At 39.4% G+C, this 19,765-nt stretch overlaps 1 protein-coding gene across 1 annotated transcript in view; it reads right to left on the bottom strand.

The window, feature by feature from the left end:
- Positions 1-19,765, bottom strand: part of LOC104226822 (uncharacterized) — a 52,593-nt gene that overhangs the window by 29,159 nt on the left and 3,669 nt on the right. The window contains exons 3-5 of the mRNA XM_070163531.1: positions 16,345-16,584; positions 13,261-13,407; positions 12,537-12,615 (exon numbers count right to left, since the gene is read on the bottom strand). Of these exons, the coding sequence (XP_070019632.1) occupies positions 12,537-12,615; positions 13,261-13,407; positions 16,345-16,584 (466 nt within the window). The remainder of the gene's footprint in view (positions 1-12,536; positions 12,616-13,260; positions 13,408-16,344; positions 16,585-19,765) is intronic.

Genomic DNA, 19,765 nt, shown 5'->3' with positions numbered 1-19,765 from the left:
ACCAGGCCCATACTGTTTTCTTTTTATTCCGAGCACTTTGAGATTTTTCCGGCGTGAACAGTAAGTTTTATGTAAAGCAGAACAGTAATTCCTTGAAAAATTTTGCTTTTTTCCGGCACAATATTATAATGGCATTCGTATCAGAAGCCTTTAACTCACAATCCGTTGGATCCAATGCATTGTGTGAGAAGGCACGGGAGAAAATATGATATATTGATATTGTGTGTTCAATACAATACAAGAGGTCCTTATTTATAGCTATACTATACAAGGACATATTACTCCTATTCCAATGTGGGACAAGACTACATTACGTACATATCTAACACTCCCCCTCAAGCCGGTGCATACACATCATATGTACCGAGCTTGTTACACATGTAATTAATACGAGAACCAGTAAGAGACTTAGTGAAAATATCTGCTAGTTGATCATTCGACTTTACAAACTTTGTAACAATATCTCCTGAAAGTATTTTTTTCTCTGACAAAGTGGCAGTCGATCTCAATGTGTTTAGTCCTCTCATGGAACACCGGATTTGACGTAATATGAAGAGCAGCTTGGTTATCACACACTAGTTCCATCCTGCTGATTTCTCCGAACTTTAACTCCTTGAGTAACTGCTTGACCCAAACTAACTCACACGTTGCCATAGCCATGGCCCAATATTCGGCTTCGGCGCTAGATCGAGCAACTACATTCTGTTTCTTGCTCTTCCACGAGACCAAATTACCTCCTACTAGAACACAATATCCAGATGTAGATCGTCTATCAAAAGGTGATCCTGCCCAATCAGCATCTGTGTACCCAACAATCTGCTCGTGGCCTCGATCTTTGAATAGTAATCCTTTGCCTGGAACTGACTTTATATACCGAAGAATACGAACAACTGCATCCCAATGACTATCACAGGGAAAATTCATAAACTGACTTACAACACTCACCGGAAAAGAAATGTCAGGTCTAGTCACTGTGAGGTAATTCAATTTTCCAACCAACCTCCTATATCTCGTAGGGTCTCTAAGAGGCTCCCCCTGTCCAGGCAGAAGCTTTTCAGTCTGCAACCCATCATGATTGACGTGCCACGTGAAATTTTCCATAGGAAAGTCAAGCTCCCAAGTGCCACTCGCATGTAAAGCAGACATCTCGTCAATCATAGCCCGTCGCCATCCAGGATGAGATAGTGCCTCACCTGTAGACTTAGGAATAGAAACAGTGGACAAAGAAGATATAAAAGCATAATGAGGTAACGACAGACGATGATAACTTAGACCAACATACTCAGGATTAGGATTAAGTGTGGACCGTACACCTTTGCAGAGTGCAATTGATTGACTAAGAGGAGACAAGTCCGCAGTAGGTGCAGAATCTAATGCAGGACGTGAATCACCTAGGCCTGATGTTGGATGTGGACAACGATGATAAGTCAAGAGTGGCGGAGCTGCAGAAGGTTGAACTGGATTATGTGGAGGAACTGGACCTATAAGTGATGGAATTGGAGCTATAGATGGTGGAACGGGAGCTATAGATGGTGGAGCTGGAGATGTAGAGGAAGATAGATGGGAGATAGCGACTGAATCTCCAAAAGAAGAGACTGGTAGTACCTCAGAAATATCTAAGTGATTACCTGGACCTGTGAAGTATGATTGGGTTTCAAAAAAGGTAACATCAGCGGACATAAGGTACCGCTGGAGGTCAGGAGAATAGCATCGATACTCCTTTTGCGTTCTCGAGAAACCAAGAAATACGCACTTAAGAGCACGGGGAGCTAACTTATCTGTTCCTGGGATTATCACTACGATTGATGAATAATCCCATGAGATTTCATAAACTGCTGAAATGGGGAAAACAAATACTCTCGGGCATTATCACTACGAAATGTGCAAATAGAAACCCCAAATTGATTTTGATTTTCAGCGTGAAAGGTCTGGAAAATAGAAAACAACTCAGGTCGATTTTTTATCAAAAATATCCAGGTGCACCTAGAATAGTCATCAATGAAACTGACAAAGTAGCGGAATCCTAATGTAGAACTGACCCGACTAGGACCCCAAACATCTGAATGGACTAAAGTAAAAGGTGACTTTGTCGATTATCAATACGTCGAGGGAAATGAGAGCGAGTATGCTTACCGAGCTGACATGACTCACACTCTAGAGCTGACAAGTGAGATAAACCAGGTACCATTTTCTGAAGTTTTGACAAACTGGGATGTCCAACCGTTTATGAAATAAAGCTGGTGAATCAGTAACAGGACAAGTTGGTGATGGAAGACAAGATGTGAGTCCATGTGATTTAGCAAGGATAAGGTAATAAAGTCCATTTGATTCACGCCCGGCACCAATGATCCTCCCTGTACTGCGTTCCTGTATAAAAACATGATCATCAAGAAATAAAACGGCACATTTAAGTGATTTGGCTAGGCGGCTAATAGCTATGAGATTAAAAGGACTATTAGGGATATAAAGAACTGAATCTAAAGGTAAGGAAGGAATTGGGCTTGCTTGACCTATTGCAGTTGCCATGGTTTGAGACCCATTGGCCATTGCGACTCTTGGGAAGAGATTGAGAATACGAAATAGTAGTGAAAAGAGATTTGTTACCAGAAATATGATTTGATGCACCTGAATCAATGACCCAAGACATAGAGGATGAAGATTGAGAGACACAAGTCACGCTATTACCTGTTTGAACAACGGAAGCTATCTCATAAGATGTCTGCTTACCTGTTTTGTACCGAAGAAACTCAATAATCCGCTAAAGAAACCATCCGACTATTCGAAGTATTGGTTCCCATGTCGCTACAATTAATAGTAGTAGGGTTAACTTGAAATAGTGGAAATTAGTAACTCCTTTGGGAAAACTGAAGAAATCGCTAAGAAAACACTGTTTCTCCACTGGAAACTTAACATTGTTCTGCGTGGAAAACACTTTTCATGCCAGAAATAATGTAGCAACCGGAAAAAATTCAAAGTGGTCGGAATGAAATAAAAATAGTAGGGTAGGATCGGAATTACTAGACGACCCAACTGTTCTGAAGAAACTTTTTCAAAAAATGGCCAGCAGTCCACTTCTGAAATCACTGTTCACGTCGGAAAAATATAAAAGTGGTCGGAATTTGGTGTAACCTGGATGGGTAGGCTCGGAATTGCAAGGGGAACAATCTGTCCTGAAGAGTCGTCGCCAAAAAATGGCCGCAAGGTGGCCCACGCGACGTTGGAACTTCGCCGGAAAAGTTTCTTCCGACAGCTACAGTGCCGCCGAAGATTTTCACTGGGGTTTGGTCGTCGGACAGTGACTACTCTTGTGGCAGTATTGGATTTTGCACAACACTGACCGAGACAAAGCAGAAGCAAAACAACTTTGAAAAATCGCCGGAAAAAAAGGGTTTCGGTGACTAATTTCACTTCCCGGAATCGCTGGAATTTATGCATAGTGATAAATCTCTCACGATAGCTCTGATACCATGTGAGACGGCACGGGAGAAAATATGATATATTGATATTGTGTGTTCAATACAATACAAGAGGTCCTTATTCATAGCTATACTATACAAGGACATACTACTCCTATTCCAATGTGGGACAAGACTACATTATGTACATATCTAACACATTGAATCCAATCCAGATGGTTTCTTTACCGGATTATATTGAGTTCCTTCAGTACAAAGCACGTAAACAGACATCTTCAGGATTAGCCTCCGTTGTTCCAACAAATAGTAGCATGACTTGTGTCTCCCAATCTTCAACTTCTGAGCAGTGTTTTGGAAAGCGTTAAGCGCAAAAAAGCGACGAGGCCTCGCTTCACCGAAGCGAGAAGCGCGAAGCAAAGCGAGAAGCCCGAAGCGAAGCGCGAAGCGCGCGCTTTTTTCATGTGAAGCGCAATTTAACACACAAATAAAAAAAAATAAGCATAGATAAATGGCTAAGAACAGTGAGCACTAGCAGAAAAATAGAGCAGAAAACAGAAATACAGAAAACAGAGCAATAAAACCAGAAAAACAAAGCATAGTTTTAGGGCACAAAAAATAGAGCAATAAACCAGAAAACAGAGCATAGTTTTAGGGCACAAAAACAGAGCAATAAAAAGTGAAAAAAATAGAAAGAAGAAGAGAAAAATAGGGCAGAAGAACAGAGCATAAATTAGATGTCTAGAACAGAGCAATATAAAGTGAAAAAAATAGAAAGAAAAAGAGAAAAAATGAGTCGAACAGAAGAAGAAGAAGAGAAGAAGAGAGAACAAGAAACTTACAGAGAACTGGAGAAGAAGCAGTCGTTGGAGCAGCAGTCGTCGCTGGAGTTGGAGCAGCAAAAGAGCGTATGTTTATTTGGAAACTGACAGTTTATTTGCCAAAAATTTTTAAAAAAAAACCCTAGCAGATGCCTTCACGTCGCTTAAGCACGCTTTTTTGCGCTTTTTCCATCGTGGCGCTTCTCGCTTAAGCGGTTAAAGCATGAGCTTTTTTTATGTGAGTCGCTTTTGTAGCAGAAAAACGATAGAACAGCGCCTCGCGTCGCTTCAGCTCTTAAAGCGAGAAGCGGGTGCTTTTAATAACACTGCTTCTGAGTCTTGGGTCATTGATTCAGGTGCATCTGATCATATTTCTGGTAACAAATCTCTTTTCACTAGTATTTCATATTCTCAATCTCTTCCAACAGTCACAATGGCCAATGGGTCTCAAGCCATGGCAACTGCAATAGGTCAAGCAAGTTCACTTCCTTACCTTTAGACTCAGTTCTTTATGTTCCTGGCTCATAGCCATTAGTCGCTTAGCCAAATCACTTAAATCTGTTGTTTTATTTCTTGATAACCTTGTTTTTATACAGGAACGCATTACAGGACGGATCATTGGTACCGGTCGTGAATTAGATTGACTTTATTACCTTATCCTTGCAAAATCACATGGACTCGCATCTTGTCTTCCTCCAATAACTTATCCCATTACTGATTCACCAGATTTATTACATAAACGGTCAGGACATCCCAGTTTGTCAAAACTTCAGAAAATGGTACCTGGCTAATCTCATTTGTCCACTCTAGAGTGTGAGTCATGTCAACTCGGTAAGCATACCTGCTCCCATTTCCAGCAACGTCTTGATAATCGAGTAGAGTCACCTTTTACTTTAGTCCATTCAGATGTTTGGGGTCCTAGTGGGGTCAGTTCTACCTTGGGATTCCGCTACTTTGTTAGTTTCATTGATGATTATTCCAGGTGCACTTGGATATTTTTGATGAAAAATCGATCTGAGTTGTTTTCTATTTAACAGACCTTCCACGCTGAAATTCAAAATCAATTTGGGGTTTCTATCCGCACATTTCGTAGTGTGATAATGCCCTAGAGTATTTGTCTTCCTCATTTCAGCAGTTTATGAACTCTCATGGGATTATTCATCAAATATCTTATCCGCACGCATCCCAACAAAATGGGGTAGCTGAAAGAAATAATAGACATCTTATTGAACTGCTCGTACCCTACTCATACAATCTCATGTTCCGTTGCGTTTTTGGGGGATGCAATTCTTACATCTTGTTATCTTATTAATCGTATGCCATCTTCAGCTATCCAAAATTAAGTTCCATTTTCTGTCCTGTTTCCCCACTTACCTTTGTTCTCTCCTCCACCCCGTGTCTTTGGGAGTACGTGCTTTGTTCATGACCTTACTCCAGGAAAAGATAAGTTAGCCCATCTTGCTCGTAAGTGCATATTTCTAGGTTACTCGAGAACGCAAAAGGGATATCGATGTTATTCTCGTGACCTTCAACGATTTCTTATGTCTGCTGATGTTACCTTCTTTGAAACTCAATCATACTTCACAAGTCCAGTTAATCACTTAGATATTTCTGAGGTGCTACCAGTTCCTTCTTTTGGAGATTCAGTCCCTATCTCCCATTCATCTTCCTCCATAGCTCCAGTGCCACCACCGAGTCCAGCGCCACCACCTAATCTAGTTCCACCAACTATAGCTTCAGTGCCACCACCTAGTCCAGTTCAACCTTCTACAGCTCCACCACTTCTGACTTATCATCGTCGTCCGCGCCCAGCATCAGGCCCAGCTGATTCACGTCCTGCACCTGACCCTGCTAATACTGCGGACTTGTCTCCTCTTAATCAACCGATTGCACTACGAAAAGGTATACGGTCCACACTTAATCCTAATCCTCATTATGTCGGTTTAAGTTACCATCGTCCGTCATTATTCCATTGTGCATTTGTGTCATCTTTGTCCTCTGTTTCCATCCCTAAGTCTACAGGTGAAGCACTATCTCATCCCAGATGGCGACAGGCTATCATTGACGAGATGTCTGCTTTACATACGAGTGGTACTTGAGAGCTTGTTCCTCTTCCTTCGAGTAAATCGACTGTTGGTTGTCGTTGGGTGTATGCAATCAAAGTTGGTCCAGATGGCCAGGTTGAACGACTTAAGGCTCGTCTTGTTGCCAAAAGGTATACTCAGATATTTGGACTCGATTACAGTGATACTTTCTCTACCGTGGCTAAAATTGCATCAGTCCGCCTTTTTCTATCCATGGTTGTTGTTCGCCATTGGCCTCTCTATCAGTTGGACATTAAGAATGTTTTTCTTCACGGTGACCTTGAGGATGAGGTTTATATGGAGCAACCACTTGGTTTTGTTGCTCAGAGGGAGTCTAGTGGCCTTGTATGTCGGTTGCGCCGGTCCCTCTATGGTCTAAAACACTCGCCTCGAGCCTGGTTTGGTAAGTTCAGCACAGTTATTCAAGAGTTTGGCATGACTCGTAGTGAAGCTGATCACTCTGTATTTTATCGACATTTTGCTTCAAATTTTTGTATTTATCTGGTCGTTTATGTTGACGGTATTGTTATTACCGGCAATGATCAGGATGGTATTAGTAAGTTGAAGAAACATCTCTTTCAGCACTTTCAGACTAAGGACCTGGGGAGATTAAAGTATTTTCTGGGTATTGAGGTCGCTCAATCTAGCTTAGGTATTGTGATCTCACAACGAAAGTATGCCTTAGATATTCTTGAGGAGACAGGAATGACAGGTTGTAGACCTGTTGACACTCCGATGGATCCGAATTCTAAACTTCTACCAGGACAGGGGAGCCTCTTAGCGATCCTGCAAGATATAGGCGGTTGGTTGGTAAATTAAATTACCTCACAGTGACTAGACCTGACATTTCCTTTCCTGTGAGTGTTGTGAGTCAGTTTATGGATTCTCCCTGTGATAGTCATTAGGATGCAGTTGTCCGCATTCTTCGATATATAAAACAAGCTCCAAGCAAAGGCTTATTGTTTGAGGATCGAGGCCATGAGCAGATCGTTGGATACTCAGATACTGATTGGGCAGGATCACCTTCTGATAGACGTTCTACGTCTGGATATTGTGTCTTAGTAGGAGGAAATTTGGTGTCTTGGAAGAGCAAGAAACAGAATGTGGTTGTTCGGTCTAGTGCAGAAGCAGAATATTGAGCAATGGTTATGGCCACATGTGAGCTAATTTGGATCAAACAGTTGCTCAAGGAGTTGAAATTTGGTGAATTAGTCAGATGGGACTTGTATGTGATAATCAAGCTGCTTTTCATATTGCGTCAAATCCAGTGTTTCATGAGAGAACTAAACACGTCGAGATAGACTGTCACTTTGTTAGAGAAAAGATACTCTCGAGATATCTTGCTACAAAATTTGTGAAGTCGAATGATCAGCTTGCTGATATTTTCACCAAGTCCCTCACTGGTCCTCGTATTAGTTATATATGTAACAAGCTCGGTACATATGATTTATATGCACCAGCTTGAGGGAGAGTGTTAGTTTGATAGTTAAATAGTAATAAATAACCCTAATCTCATATGTATTAGGAGTAGGACATGTATTATATATATAGGGCTCATTGTATCATTGTCAATATTAATTAACAATATATTTTTCTCCTGTGCATTCTTACATCCTCAATTGGGGCCACACCAACCCTGTCTCGGATAACTTCATTCCTAATCCTATCTAACTGTGTGCCCGCACATCCATCTCAACATCCTCATTTCTGCTACATTCATCTTCTGGACATGGGAGCTCTTGACTGGCCAACACTCAGCCCCATACAACATAGTCGGCCTGACCACTGCTCTGTAGAACTTACCTTTAAGTTTTGCTGGCAGCTTCTTATCACACAATACACCGGAAGCAAGTCTCCATTTTATCCATCTCGCCCCAATACAATGTGTGACATCTTCGTCGATCTCTCCATTCCCTTGTATAACAGACCCAAGGTACTTAAAACTTCCTCTCCTAGGGATGACTTGTGAATCCAGCCTCACCTCCCCTTCCACTTCCTAAGTCACCCCACTGAACTTACACTCCAGGTATTCTATCTTAGTCTTACTCAACTTGAAACCTTTAAACTCCAGGGTCTACCTCCACATCTCTAACCTCATGTTAATGTCGCATCGCGTCTCGTCAATCAATACAATGTTATCTACAAATAACATGCACCACGGCACCTCCTCTTGGATAAGCCACGTCAATACGTCCATTGCTAGGGCAAACAAAAAGGGCAAAGAGCCGACCCCTGGTGCAACCCTATCATGACCGAGAAGTGATCCAAGTCCCCTCCTATTATCCTTACCCTAGTCTTAGCTCCATCATACATGTCCTTAATCACCCTAATTTAAGCAACCGGTACACCTCTAGCCTCCAAACATCTCCACAGGACCTCCCTCGGGACTTCATCGTATGCTTTTTCTACGTCGTTGAAAACCATATGCAAGTCCATGTTCCTCTCTATACTGCTCCATCAATCTCCTAACAAGGTGAATGGCTTCCGTAGTTAAGCACCCCAGCATAAACCCAAACGGGTTCGACACACTCCTCCTCGCCCTCTCCCAAACTTTCATAGTATGGCTAAGCATCTTGATACCTCGATAGCTGTTGCAACTTTGGATATCACCCTTGTTCTTGCACACAGGAACCATTGTACTCCACCTCCATTCATCGGGCATTTTTTTCGTCCTTAAAATGACATTAAATAATCTAGTGAGCCATTTCAAGACGCCCTGCCCGTACTCTTCCAAAACTCCACCGGGATTTCATCTAGTCCGGTAGCTTTTCCCCTGCTCATCTTACGCATAGCCCCCTCGACCTCCTCAACTCTAATCCGCCTGCAATATCCAAAGTCACAACGACTCTCGGAGGATTCCAATTCCCCCAGCACGTCTCTCCACCTACAATATGCTTAGATTCATAATCTTGGAGAATATCTATGGGCAACTTTCCAATTATATTGAATATGGAATTCTAAGACGGAAATGAGCTTCAAAAGGAGGACTACCAAAGAAGAAAAGATCAACTTTACGGCCTATGCGAAGTTAAGAGTGGCTTACCTTCTACGGTGTTGATGGAACACAGTGAAAGAAAGTGAAACACTGCATTGGAAGAAGCCAAAACTCCACAAAGTATTCAGCAGCCATGATGTGGCACATTAGAAGAACAGTGAGGCGCCGTGTGATTGGACGATAGAAACTTCACGTCACTTTCATATATTATAGATGTCACAACATATAATGGTGAGGGACCCATCAGACGACAGAACATTTGAAGATGAATCTTGGATAGAACTGAAGCTACGCTAGAAAGGAGAGTCACGCGTTGCATGAAGAATAAAATTGTCCGAGCTAGCAAGGGAACTGATGTTGTTCGTGAAAAATTAGTATTTGCTATAAATAGAAATTTGTACACTTGTACTAAAAGATCAGTGTTGAGTCCCCCATCGGTGGGACTTGGATTTCTTTGTCTTTTTATATGGTCTTGGACAATCTACACCTCATGAACTAGCTTTTGAGGTTGAGTTAGGCCCAAGGTATTTAACATGGTATCAGAGTCATCCCAATTTATTTTTACCGATGGTGAGCCCCCATTTATGTTGTCCACGCTCCACTTTGCACGCCTGGGGCATGAGGGGGATGTTGAGTTCCACATCGATGGGATTTGTGTTTCTTGGTCTCCTTATATAGTCTTGGCAATCCTCACCTCTTGAACTAGTTTTTCGGGTTGAGTTTGGCTCAGGGTCCATTTAACAATCAGCTTTCATAGGGAAATGGTACTTATCAGTTGACAGTAAAGATTGAAGAAGTTTTCCAAGCATGGGATAATTAGTTTGCAATTTCTTCTCTCTTACTCATTGCCATTCATGGGATTTATATTTTGAATGCTTGTAATCCTTAATTCCATGAGTAGCTAAGCTTTGTGCTTAGGATTTATGATGAATCCTCGAACGTAACTATGTACTGAATGTGATGAATACACACAATTGTTAATGGGTATTTGATTAGATGCTCTATTTGGCATTATTAATTTGGTACGGGCTCTACTTGAAATGTTTCTAGACTATACTTGACTTGAGAAATGAGAATTTGAGTTGGAAATGGAATAGGGAAACTACACCAATTGATTAAGAGATTAATTAGGGATTTAGTGACTTTGATATACACACTTCCAAGCACTCCAAAGCGGCTCACTAGTCCAATGGACATTCCCGTCTTTTCTTCCTTGGTTTTAAGTTCCTCCTTTCCACTTATTAAAAAGCTCGACACCTGCTGCACCTTTTTTAGACATTATCGTCTTTTTTATAATATATTAGAGCAGTAAGAGTTTTCCTTCCTCTTCCATCTTTCCCCTTATTGAATTATGTAACTATCTCATCTAAAAGGTCTTCAACTTTTAGAGAGAGTATACCTTTATTTACTAAATTATGTCTTCGCACGGTCCTTTACGTGCGCGCATAATTCTCTTTCATTGATCAAGCATGTGAAATGCCTTTTGATAATGGGTGGTGGTGAAACTTGAACGCGGGACATTTGCCTGTTCTTATACCATGTTTACTTGTATGACCATCTCATCAAAAAGATTAAGTTGTTATAGAGCATATGTATGACCTTTGCTTGTTCTTATACCATGTTGACTTGTACGACCATCTCATCTAAAAGCTTAAGTCATTATAAAGCTATGTTTTTATTTACTTCATTATGCTTCAACACCCCTCGCCCTCTTCTCCTCCCTACTCCTTCCCACCTCATCTCCCTTTCTCCTCCTAACTCCGTCTTCTTTCTCCTTCTTCCTCTCCCCTTATCCCCATCTCCATCACCCATTTCCCCTCAAAAATCTCGGTTTGGAACTCCCAATACAACCATAGCCTAAACCATGCTTATCGTCTTCAATAACTACCGAATTGGGATTCTCCCTCCTCTGCTCTCAACACCTTAATCTTAGATACATTAGACATGCTACACATGACATCCCCAAAACCTCACATACGTTCCCTATCATCGCTAGAGATGTGTTGGAACTCCAGCTATGTTAATGATATAATCCACTCTCCTTTGTTGCCCTGGCTTCCACACATAAAGTTCACTTACTCCATTATCACAATTTTAAGAATTATCTCCCCATCCATCTTGGCCTTCATAGGACTCTGATGGCTTCCTTTTCATTGGCAAAGCGAAAGAGGAACCTGGAGTCCCTATCAGCCAGAACTTAAGGCCCCTTCTTAATTCTTCAAGCCTACATTGCCCAAAAGATCACAACTTCCGACGAACTGACCATTTAACGAAGCCTTCAACCAAGCAAGTTATCAAAAAAATTCTCTTTTGTGAGTATTCATGAGGCACATAGAAAATAGGTTCTTTTTCCAATTTTCTACAGCTTCCGTCCAAGTCTAGCACTAGCCATGTTAAAGCATCCTTGTATGTAAGTGGCTTGAGCTTGTGAGACATTAAAGGGAAAAAAACCATCCTTTCTAGCCATTTCATAAATCTTTGCTATCTGCTCGTTTTACCATGGGTAGACATGGGCGACGCCCAAATGGGTCAATCCATATGAGGAGTCAACATGCAAACAGTAAATACCTCATTGGAAAGTGGTTAGAATCTGACGCACAAACTGGCAAGTATAGTAAACTCGTCGAAGTTCTCTTCTCGGCATGTGAAGGAGCGTAGGGTCGCTGGTAGGGTTGAGCCTGGTTGGGTTTATGGGCTTAAGTTGCACCACTGCTCCGAGGCCGTTGCTGTGCCAAAACTCTTGTGATGCTGAAATGTTCAATTCATGTTACTGGAGAGTTCGCTTGTGTTCAGGTTCTCCCTCCTTCAAAGGTCATATTTTTAGAGCTCACTACACTCACCACAAAAGTACAACAATAAGCACAAAAGGCCCTAAACTTTAATGGATAAGTACTCATCACATAGCTTGGACGAAATAACCGCTTTCTTGGGATCAAGAACCTCATGTGGAATGGGTGCAATCTCAAGCTCGGGAACGTGTGGCTTTGGTTCTCTCGCAGGATTCCCCCGTAGTGAAGGAAAAGGATAAACTTGTGCTTATTTCACCAATGGAAATTACAAGCCAAAAAAGTAGAGTACATGACTCACCTCAATGTAGAAAACACCTATGATAATATGTTCAATAGCAAGACCACTAAAAAAAGAGAATCTAAAATAGGGATATCAAACAAGTATTTAATTAGAAAAGAGAAAAGGAGTCGGGAGATATCAAAGCAACACAAACCTGTATCCAACAGGAACTCCATTGACCCAAGCATAGAAGGCTGAATCAACTGCTTCAAAATGTAGAAATATCCTGCGACCTGTCAAAAAGCAGTTGAAGCTCACATAACATTATTGACAGCCAAATGAAGATAATGAAAATGCATCACATTTTACTTAAAAAGGGATAATGAAAATGCAAATGTCCACATACGCTTATTGTAATGAGTGTGATGAGGATTGAGGACAAAGGTGGAAAGATCAAACCTCAAAGGACTATTTAATAATCAATAAAATACCATAAAAAGGGACCAGAAAGTTTTACTCTCCAATTATCCCGCCTCGAGCATCTTTAACCCTTGGGGCCTTAGGTTTATTGACGAACATGGACATTAGATTGGATGGCAACCCAATCCAATGTCTGGTCACACGTAGGGCATGTGACTGAAGGGGGCAGCTCGTTCTCAACTTGGTTTATACCTGTCCTTGTTATTACTTAGCCATGAAGGGATTTGATTAGAATCTTTATTTTGTAATCGTACACTTGCCAAATGTGTACACTGTACACATTGTAATAGCTATAAATTGCTAACCAAGCTTGAGGGAATTATCATTCAAGCTTTTCTGTCTAATTCTCATTCTCTACAATATGAAATAGGTGAATCTATAAGAGAGAGATGAGATTGGAATAGGAAACAAGCAGTAAACTTTAGGGTGACACAAACTGAAGAAGCATAAAACCTCACCTTCCCACTCTTCTGGAAGGAAGAAAAAAGTTCTGTAGCAGCCAGTGGGATTATCATCTGGAACTGTAGGTGGATTGAAAGCAAATGGATATATTGTATTTGTGTAAATAGGCCGGTCGTACCCATGCATCTGCCAGTTCGAAGGAACTGTATTGATTAGAAAAACACAAAAGTCAGAAAGACAAACCCATCCAAAAGAAAAGTCAGAAAGAGAAAAATGGCTTGCTAAAGACAGATAAGTCTACTAGTAGGTAGTTTCCAGCGTAAACATGAATGTATATCATAAATGAACAAGAAAAAATTAAATAAACAATTAGAAGGGAAAAAAAAGATTACTTTTGTGAGGAAAAGTGTTTTGACAGCTTCATGCATTTGAAGATATTAGTTTTCAAATGCATTAAAATTGTTTCTATCATGCACAAATGTATGGCAACAACAACGAACCCAATGTATTCCCATCTATCAGGCACAGATGTATGGAGATCTATAATATTATGACAAAATTACATAATAATACACTCCATAAGTTGACCTTGCATTATTTTAACCCACTTACAAGTTTGCAAATGTGTAGCCAAATATCAATAATCTTAGATCTGAACTTTTTTTCAGTTTTTTTATTCTCTATATCTGCAAGCGAGAAACATTTCCATTCTCTTTTTTCCTCAAGTTTCTACATACCTATCACAACTACGAAAATTCTAAAACAGATGCGAGAAATCTAAAATCTCGTCTTCTTTAATGCTAATCTTGTTAAATTTTGTGAGAAATTTGGACTGGGTATTGTTTGAACTTATTATAATTAGTCTAAGTAGACTGTATACAAAATTTAGTCATTTAATGGAATTTTGGAATAGTTTTAATGAAGAATTGCAAGTGAAAATCCTACAAAAGGTTCGTCAGATGATACTTATACACTTTTATACAGTATTATATACTTTTATACAAAGGGGTATATTATATATATAGTTGTGTATAAAAGTGTATAAAGATGTATAAGCACAGTAGTAAAAATGTTAGTGATACACCATGTATATAGGTGTAGTAGTTGAAGAAGAAGAAGAAGAAGAAGAAGAAGAAATGTGAGAAATCCACCAAATACCTGTAAATAATGTACCAACCTTGTAAAAATAATGTATAAGAGGTGTTTATACATTACTTATACAATATTATACACTATTATACAAATGAATTATATTAATGGAGCTTCACGGGTTCTTCTTTTTCTTTGGGCATCTTCTAAAATTCAACTCAAATCTAGCTCAAATCTGCTCCAAATCACTTCAAATTTGAGTTTTGAACTCCCCTTGACGATCCCAATCAATTGAGCCAACACCCAATCCAAACAACTAACAAAATCGAAAAATCCAATTTCTGAAATTGAATGACCTTTAATGGTGACTCCAAAAATAATAATGCTCTTAAGTGGTATTTTTTCTTCTCATCTTAATAGTGATTATCAACTTTGAATCTGGAAGGAGAATAGAAGAATATATATAATGGTAGAAAATTTTGGGGTGCAAAGTCGTGAAAGAGGAAGAAGAAGAACGAAGAAAAGAAAAAAATAATTAAACAGGGTGGGGTAAGTGGTGAAAAATAATTTTTAGATTATGTACAACCTGGGGCATATCAGATAAGGGTTTCAAACGTAGGCCATTTTTTAATGAACTATTGGGCCAAGTGACAAGGAGCGTAATTCCCCCTAATATTATTCTCGTGGCTCGAATTAACAATTGACCAAAATAGCCTCTCTGTCTCTCTTTGATCTCATTACCCCTTTGTCACATTTGTTGAAAATTGTTTTTTTACACATTTCACCTTGTTTAAGTCCTTACTTATCTTCTCTCAGTCGTGCTAGTTTAAAAATTTCTTTCTCCCCTTCTCGTGTAACCCTAGCTTTTGTGTAGACTCTTTTTCAGAAAAAAGAGTGTTGATATTAGATCTATTACAAGGATCCTCTTTCACCGTTGACTATCGCTCCGGAGTTCAGTCAAAACTAACAGAAGTCCAAAACATACAGTAAACTTGAGTGAACATTATGAAAGCGGTAGGGCCTCTCAAGGCTCGTAATCCTCCATTTTGACAAATCTTATGAGTATCACCAAATCAAGCAGTCACAAGTTTTATGATCACCCAACACAAAATAAAAAGGGTAAAGGGCTTTTCTGGGATTAAAAGGTTAAGCAAGCTTTACACTCCATATCAACTCAAAAGCAAGCAGGCTAGCGGTTCCAAAGTAGGTCGGCAGAATGTCGAGGAAAAAAAACCATCAACTCCACAAGCAAAGGCAATACCATCCAATCATTTCTTGGTGATACACACTTCTTCTAGCAACAGCAATTGTTAATTGTTAGTTGTCAAGTCTGACCCTAGATGTGTGACTTACCACAGGATGGAAGTGTTAAGGAAAAAAATGCCATACATCAATCAACTTTAAAGGTGCTTCATAAGGATTTGCTGAGAGGTTTTTGGTTAACTTGTTCATGCTATTTCACTAAATGGGCCTTCCATGGTGAATGCCTTTTATAGTTTGTCGTTTGAACATATATGAGTGTGTAAATATAGCCGACCGCAACTTGTTTGGGATTGGGGCAAAATTGTTGTTGTTGTTGTCTGTGTGTGTTTTATTTTGTTTAATTCTCTTAAGTTAGGAGGAATGCAGATGAAGAAGACAGAGAAGGGCAGTGCAAAAGAAAAGCTAACAGGAAGCCGCATAATCCGTAAAAATGGTAAAATCACATTTGTCACTCTACCATCATTTTCTTTGAGGAAATCCAATGGTAGATCAGGAACAGCAGCGATTAGTTGTTTTATTTGAACCAAGTTGATGATACCTTAGAAGTTTGAGAGTATATTTGTAAAGTCCAACAATTTACATCTCCAAAAGCCAACATATCTACTATTGAGAAAAACATCCTAATAAAGGAAAAAATATGGAGGCTATCCGCAAGCAATAGAGGTACTAATAGTAATGGAGAAATAAGTGCTCAAAAAATTCAATCATTCAAGATATTGAAGATCAGTGAAGGGGTATGAGCTGAGCCAGGTACCATTTTTTTTAAAGTGAGTAGCGCTCTATCATACCTGGTATAGTTCCCCATGAAGAATCTTGAAATGAGATATCACAAAAATTCAATGGAATGTCACTAGGGCCAGGAGCCAGCCAGAATTTCCAAAAGCCAGACAAAGATTTCACAAAAGGTAAACCATTAACCCAGTAAGCAGCACAATCAAGAGCTCTAGAAACAGCATCATCATCCCAAACTGCTGATTTTGATGCCAATAGATCTACTTTGTTGCGCTCATTCCAGTATCTCAGAGATCCTAAATAGCAACAGAATATCATTAAAAGCTATGACGTAGGAGCATCAAAAACAATAATCCAATAAAGTAGATTTTAAAAATGATAATCAAGTCTATCAGTAAAAAGTCAAAAGGTGACACAACTTATGGTGTTTATATTTCTTCAACTACCAAACGTTTTTTTTTAAATCAAGAGAGAGAATTTCATTAAAAGGCATCAAGAAGATGCACAGCAAAAATATACAACATAAGAGTGTCTGCTCATGTACAAAAACTTATTGAATAACTAAGGAGCAGATACAATTACAGGGACCTGATTGGACCAACTAAAAAGGCTGATTATACTATTAGCTTTAAGAGTGTGAATAGGAGAGAAATCCCATCAAAGCATCTACAATTCGTCTCATTCCAAATGCACCAAAAAATAGAAGCAGACACCATTTCCCAAGTTTTTTTGATGGTCTTCCCAACTCTCCATGAACACCAGCTCTCATATGCATCCTTAATACTGTAAGGCATGACCCAGGCAAGTCCAAAAACTGATAAAAACATACTCCAAATGCCAGCTGCTACTGTACAGTGAAGAAACATATGTCTCACACTCTCAGATCCCCCTTGACACATATAACATCTATTCACCGTCGGAATGCTTCTTCTGCTAAGGTTTCCTTGAGTAAGGCAGGCCTCGTACAAAGTTGTCCAGGTAAAACGGTAAAACCAATTACTTTTATAGGGACTTTGGTCTTCCATATAAGTTTCCATGGCCATTTATCCATCAATTCCTTGTTGTAGCATAGATTGTCATATCCACTCTTGACAGCGTAGCTTCTATCTTTGGATTCTCCCCATTCCAACCTGTCCTGCACCTGAGAGTTTACCTTTTTTTTTTGATAAGGTAAATTGTATTAATCAAAAGGGAGAGAACTCCCGTATATTTATACGGGAAGTATACCAAGAAGTAGAGAATTTACATCAGAACATGATTCTCTACAAAAGACGCCCAATCTTCTATACAAGTAGGGGCTATATGAGTGCGCCAAAAAGCGATCAAAGATAAAAGTATTCTTAAGATGTGAAAAAAGGAGACTCAATCCCCTCAAAAGCTCTCCTATTTATCTCCCCCAAACAATCCACATGAGAGCTAACGGGGCGAACTTCCACACCTTTTGCTTTCTTCTTCTACGGAAACCGGCCCAGCTATATAACATTTCCTTTACAATGCTTGGCATCACCCATTGAATCCCAAAAAGAGTTTACCTTAAAATCTGATAGTTTTGTAAGCTAACTCAGCAGATCATTTAGCTTCAGCTAACTCAACAGGTCATTTCATCTACCACGCTTATACGAGCCAAAATCAAAATCAGGCTTCATCTACTTTCCTAGAACATAATGATCCCGGGATTGCATTATGGTCCTATTTAACATAAACAGGAGAAGAGTTGTAAGCACTATGACAGTTCACAATCTTCATGACGGGTACTATCAAGAACAGAAGATTTGTTCAAAGACAATGAAGATGGAAGAACATGAGACATGGCAAGTGCAAGGACTCTGGAAGCGCCAGAGACCCTGATATCTTAGGCAAGTTTCTAGCATGTTGTGAGATCATTCAGTCTTATCCGTTAATTGTAAAAACACTGCTTGACAAATAACAAAGGTTTGGGTGTGTGCAGCTTCCAATTGATCTTCATGGCTACTATTGGAAGACTACTTATCTGTTACTCACGGATTATATGGGTATTAGCAGGTCGCAGCAAGCAAACTCACTATTCAACCTAACAACTTTCTTTCAAGAGGATCAGAACATCAGAACTGACTATTTAAGCAATCAATACAGCTTGAAGCAATTGAATGGAGAATTCTGCTGTTTCGGGCAATCAAAAGCGACCAATGGCGAAAACTCAACCATGTATTTACGAAGCCACCTTATAGTTAGTTATGCCAAGTGAGTCAACTGTCCAAACTATGGCCTCCATGTTCTTGTTTCATGTATCAGATCTCAATTATTATCAGGATTAGAAGTGAGGAAAGCAAAACCAGCACTCCCTATAGGATTTTAATGACTACCACAAATTCTGATTCATCAATATATTCAAAGCAACAAAAGGAAAAGAAAATTCAAAATTTGAAGTCCAATCGATCATCAGTGCAATCAGCAATGTATTGTCTGAGCTCATCACAGTAATCCAAAATATTTCTTATGATAATATCTCAAAAGTACATTTAAGTTCATCTCAACACTAAGCTAACCTGAAGAGAAGCTCCTTAAATCTATCATAAAGGTATTTAGATAAATCCTATTTGGAAAGGGGACAGTAAAGGATGCTTCGTTGAAAAATCATTCTACAAGTTTCTATCAACAATAGAAAACCAAGCTAACGTTGGTTTTGGATACATCGATGAAGGATAAAAGATTCCTTATAAGATATCTTGTTTTACACATGAGAACCTTCAGAAAAGAGGCTATCAGTAGATGTTACTTGTGTGACAAAAACCCAGAAAGTAGTCATATAGTTTTGCTTTGTCTTGTTACACTTATTTCGGCAGCTTTTTTGGAACATCCTGGGATTCTGCTTGGTAATTCCTAAAACTGCACAGGACCTACTCAGATGCTGTAATAGAAGAGGCCTTAACCAGGGCATGCAACAAAATATGGAATACCATCGCTGCTTGTATATGGTGGACAATTTGGAAAGAAAGAAATTTAAAATCTTTTGAAGACAAAGCCAATTCAGTTCTGAAAATAAAGTTTAACTGTATGGTTTTGCTGTATTTTTGGAAACAGGAAACGATGAATGAGGAAGAATCGGTTTTAGAATTCATAGATTTCCTCCAAGGATAGATAGGGAGGCTTTTGCCTTTTGGGTTCATTCCTGTACACTGTATAGTGTATACAGTACAGCACTTTGCCACTTTCTTAGTGCTGATTGGTTCAAAAAAAAATTATAATAATAATAATAAACCTCTCAGCTACTTCTTGCGATTTCAAAAAAATAATAACAACAAATCTCTCAGCTACTTCTCTCTAATTAACATCTAATTTCACTGCAATAGGAACATAAACTGCAACAACCCCAAAAAAAAAAAGTATCGACAAAATAAATGAACAATACAGCTAGTTATTTGTCACAATAACATTGTAAGCTTCAATTCTACTCATATCAGTAAACAAAATCATTGATAGGCATAAGAGCAGAACTCA

This window comes from Nicotiana sylvestris, chromosome 12 (assembly GCF_000393655.2).
Source record: "Nicotiana sylvestris chromosome 12, ASM39365v2, whole genome shotgun sequence".
In the NCBI taxonomy this organism is placed as follows: Eukaryota; Viridiplantae; Streptophyta; class Magnoliopsida; order Solanales; family Solanaceae; genus Nicotiana; species Nicotiana sylvestris.
Note: the sequence above shows the minus strand (reverse complement) of the source record. Positions and strands in the feature narration are given on the sequence as shown.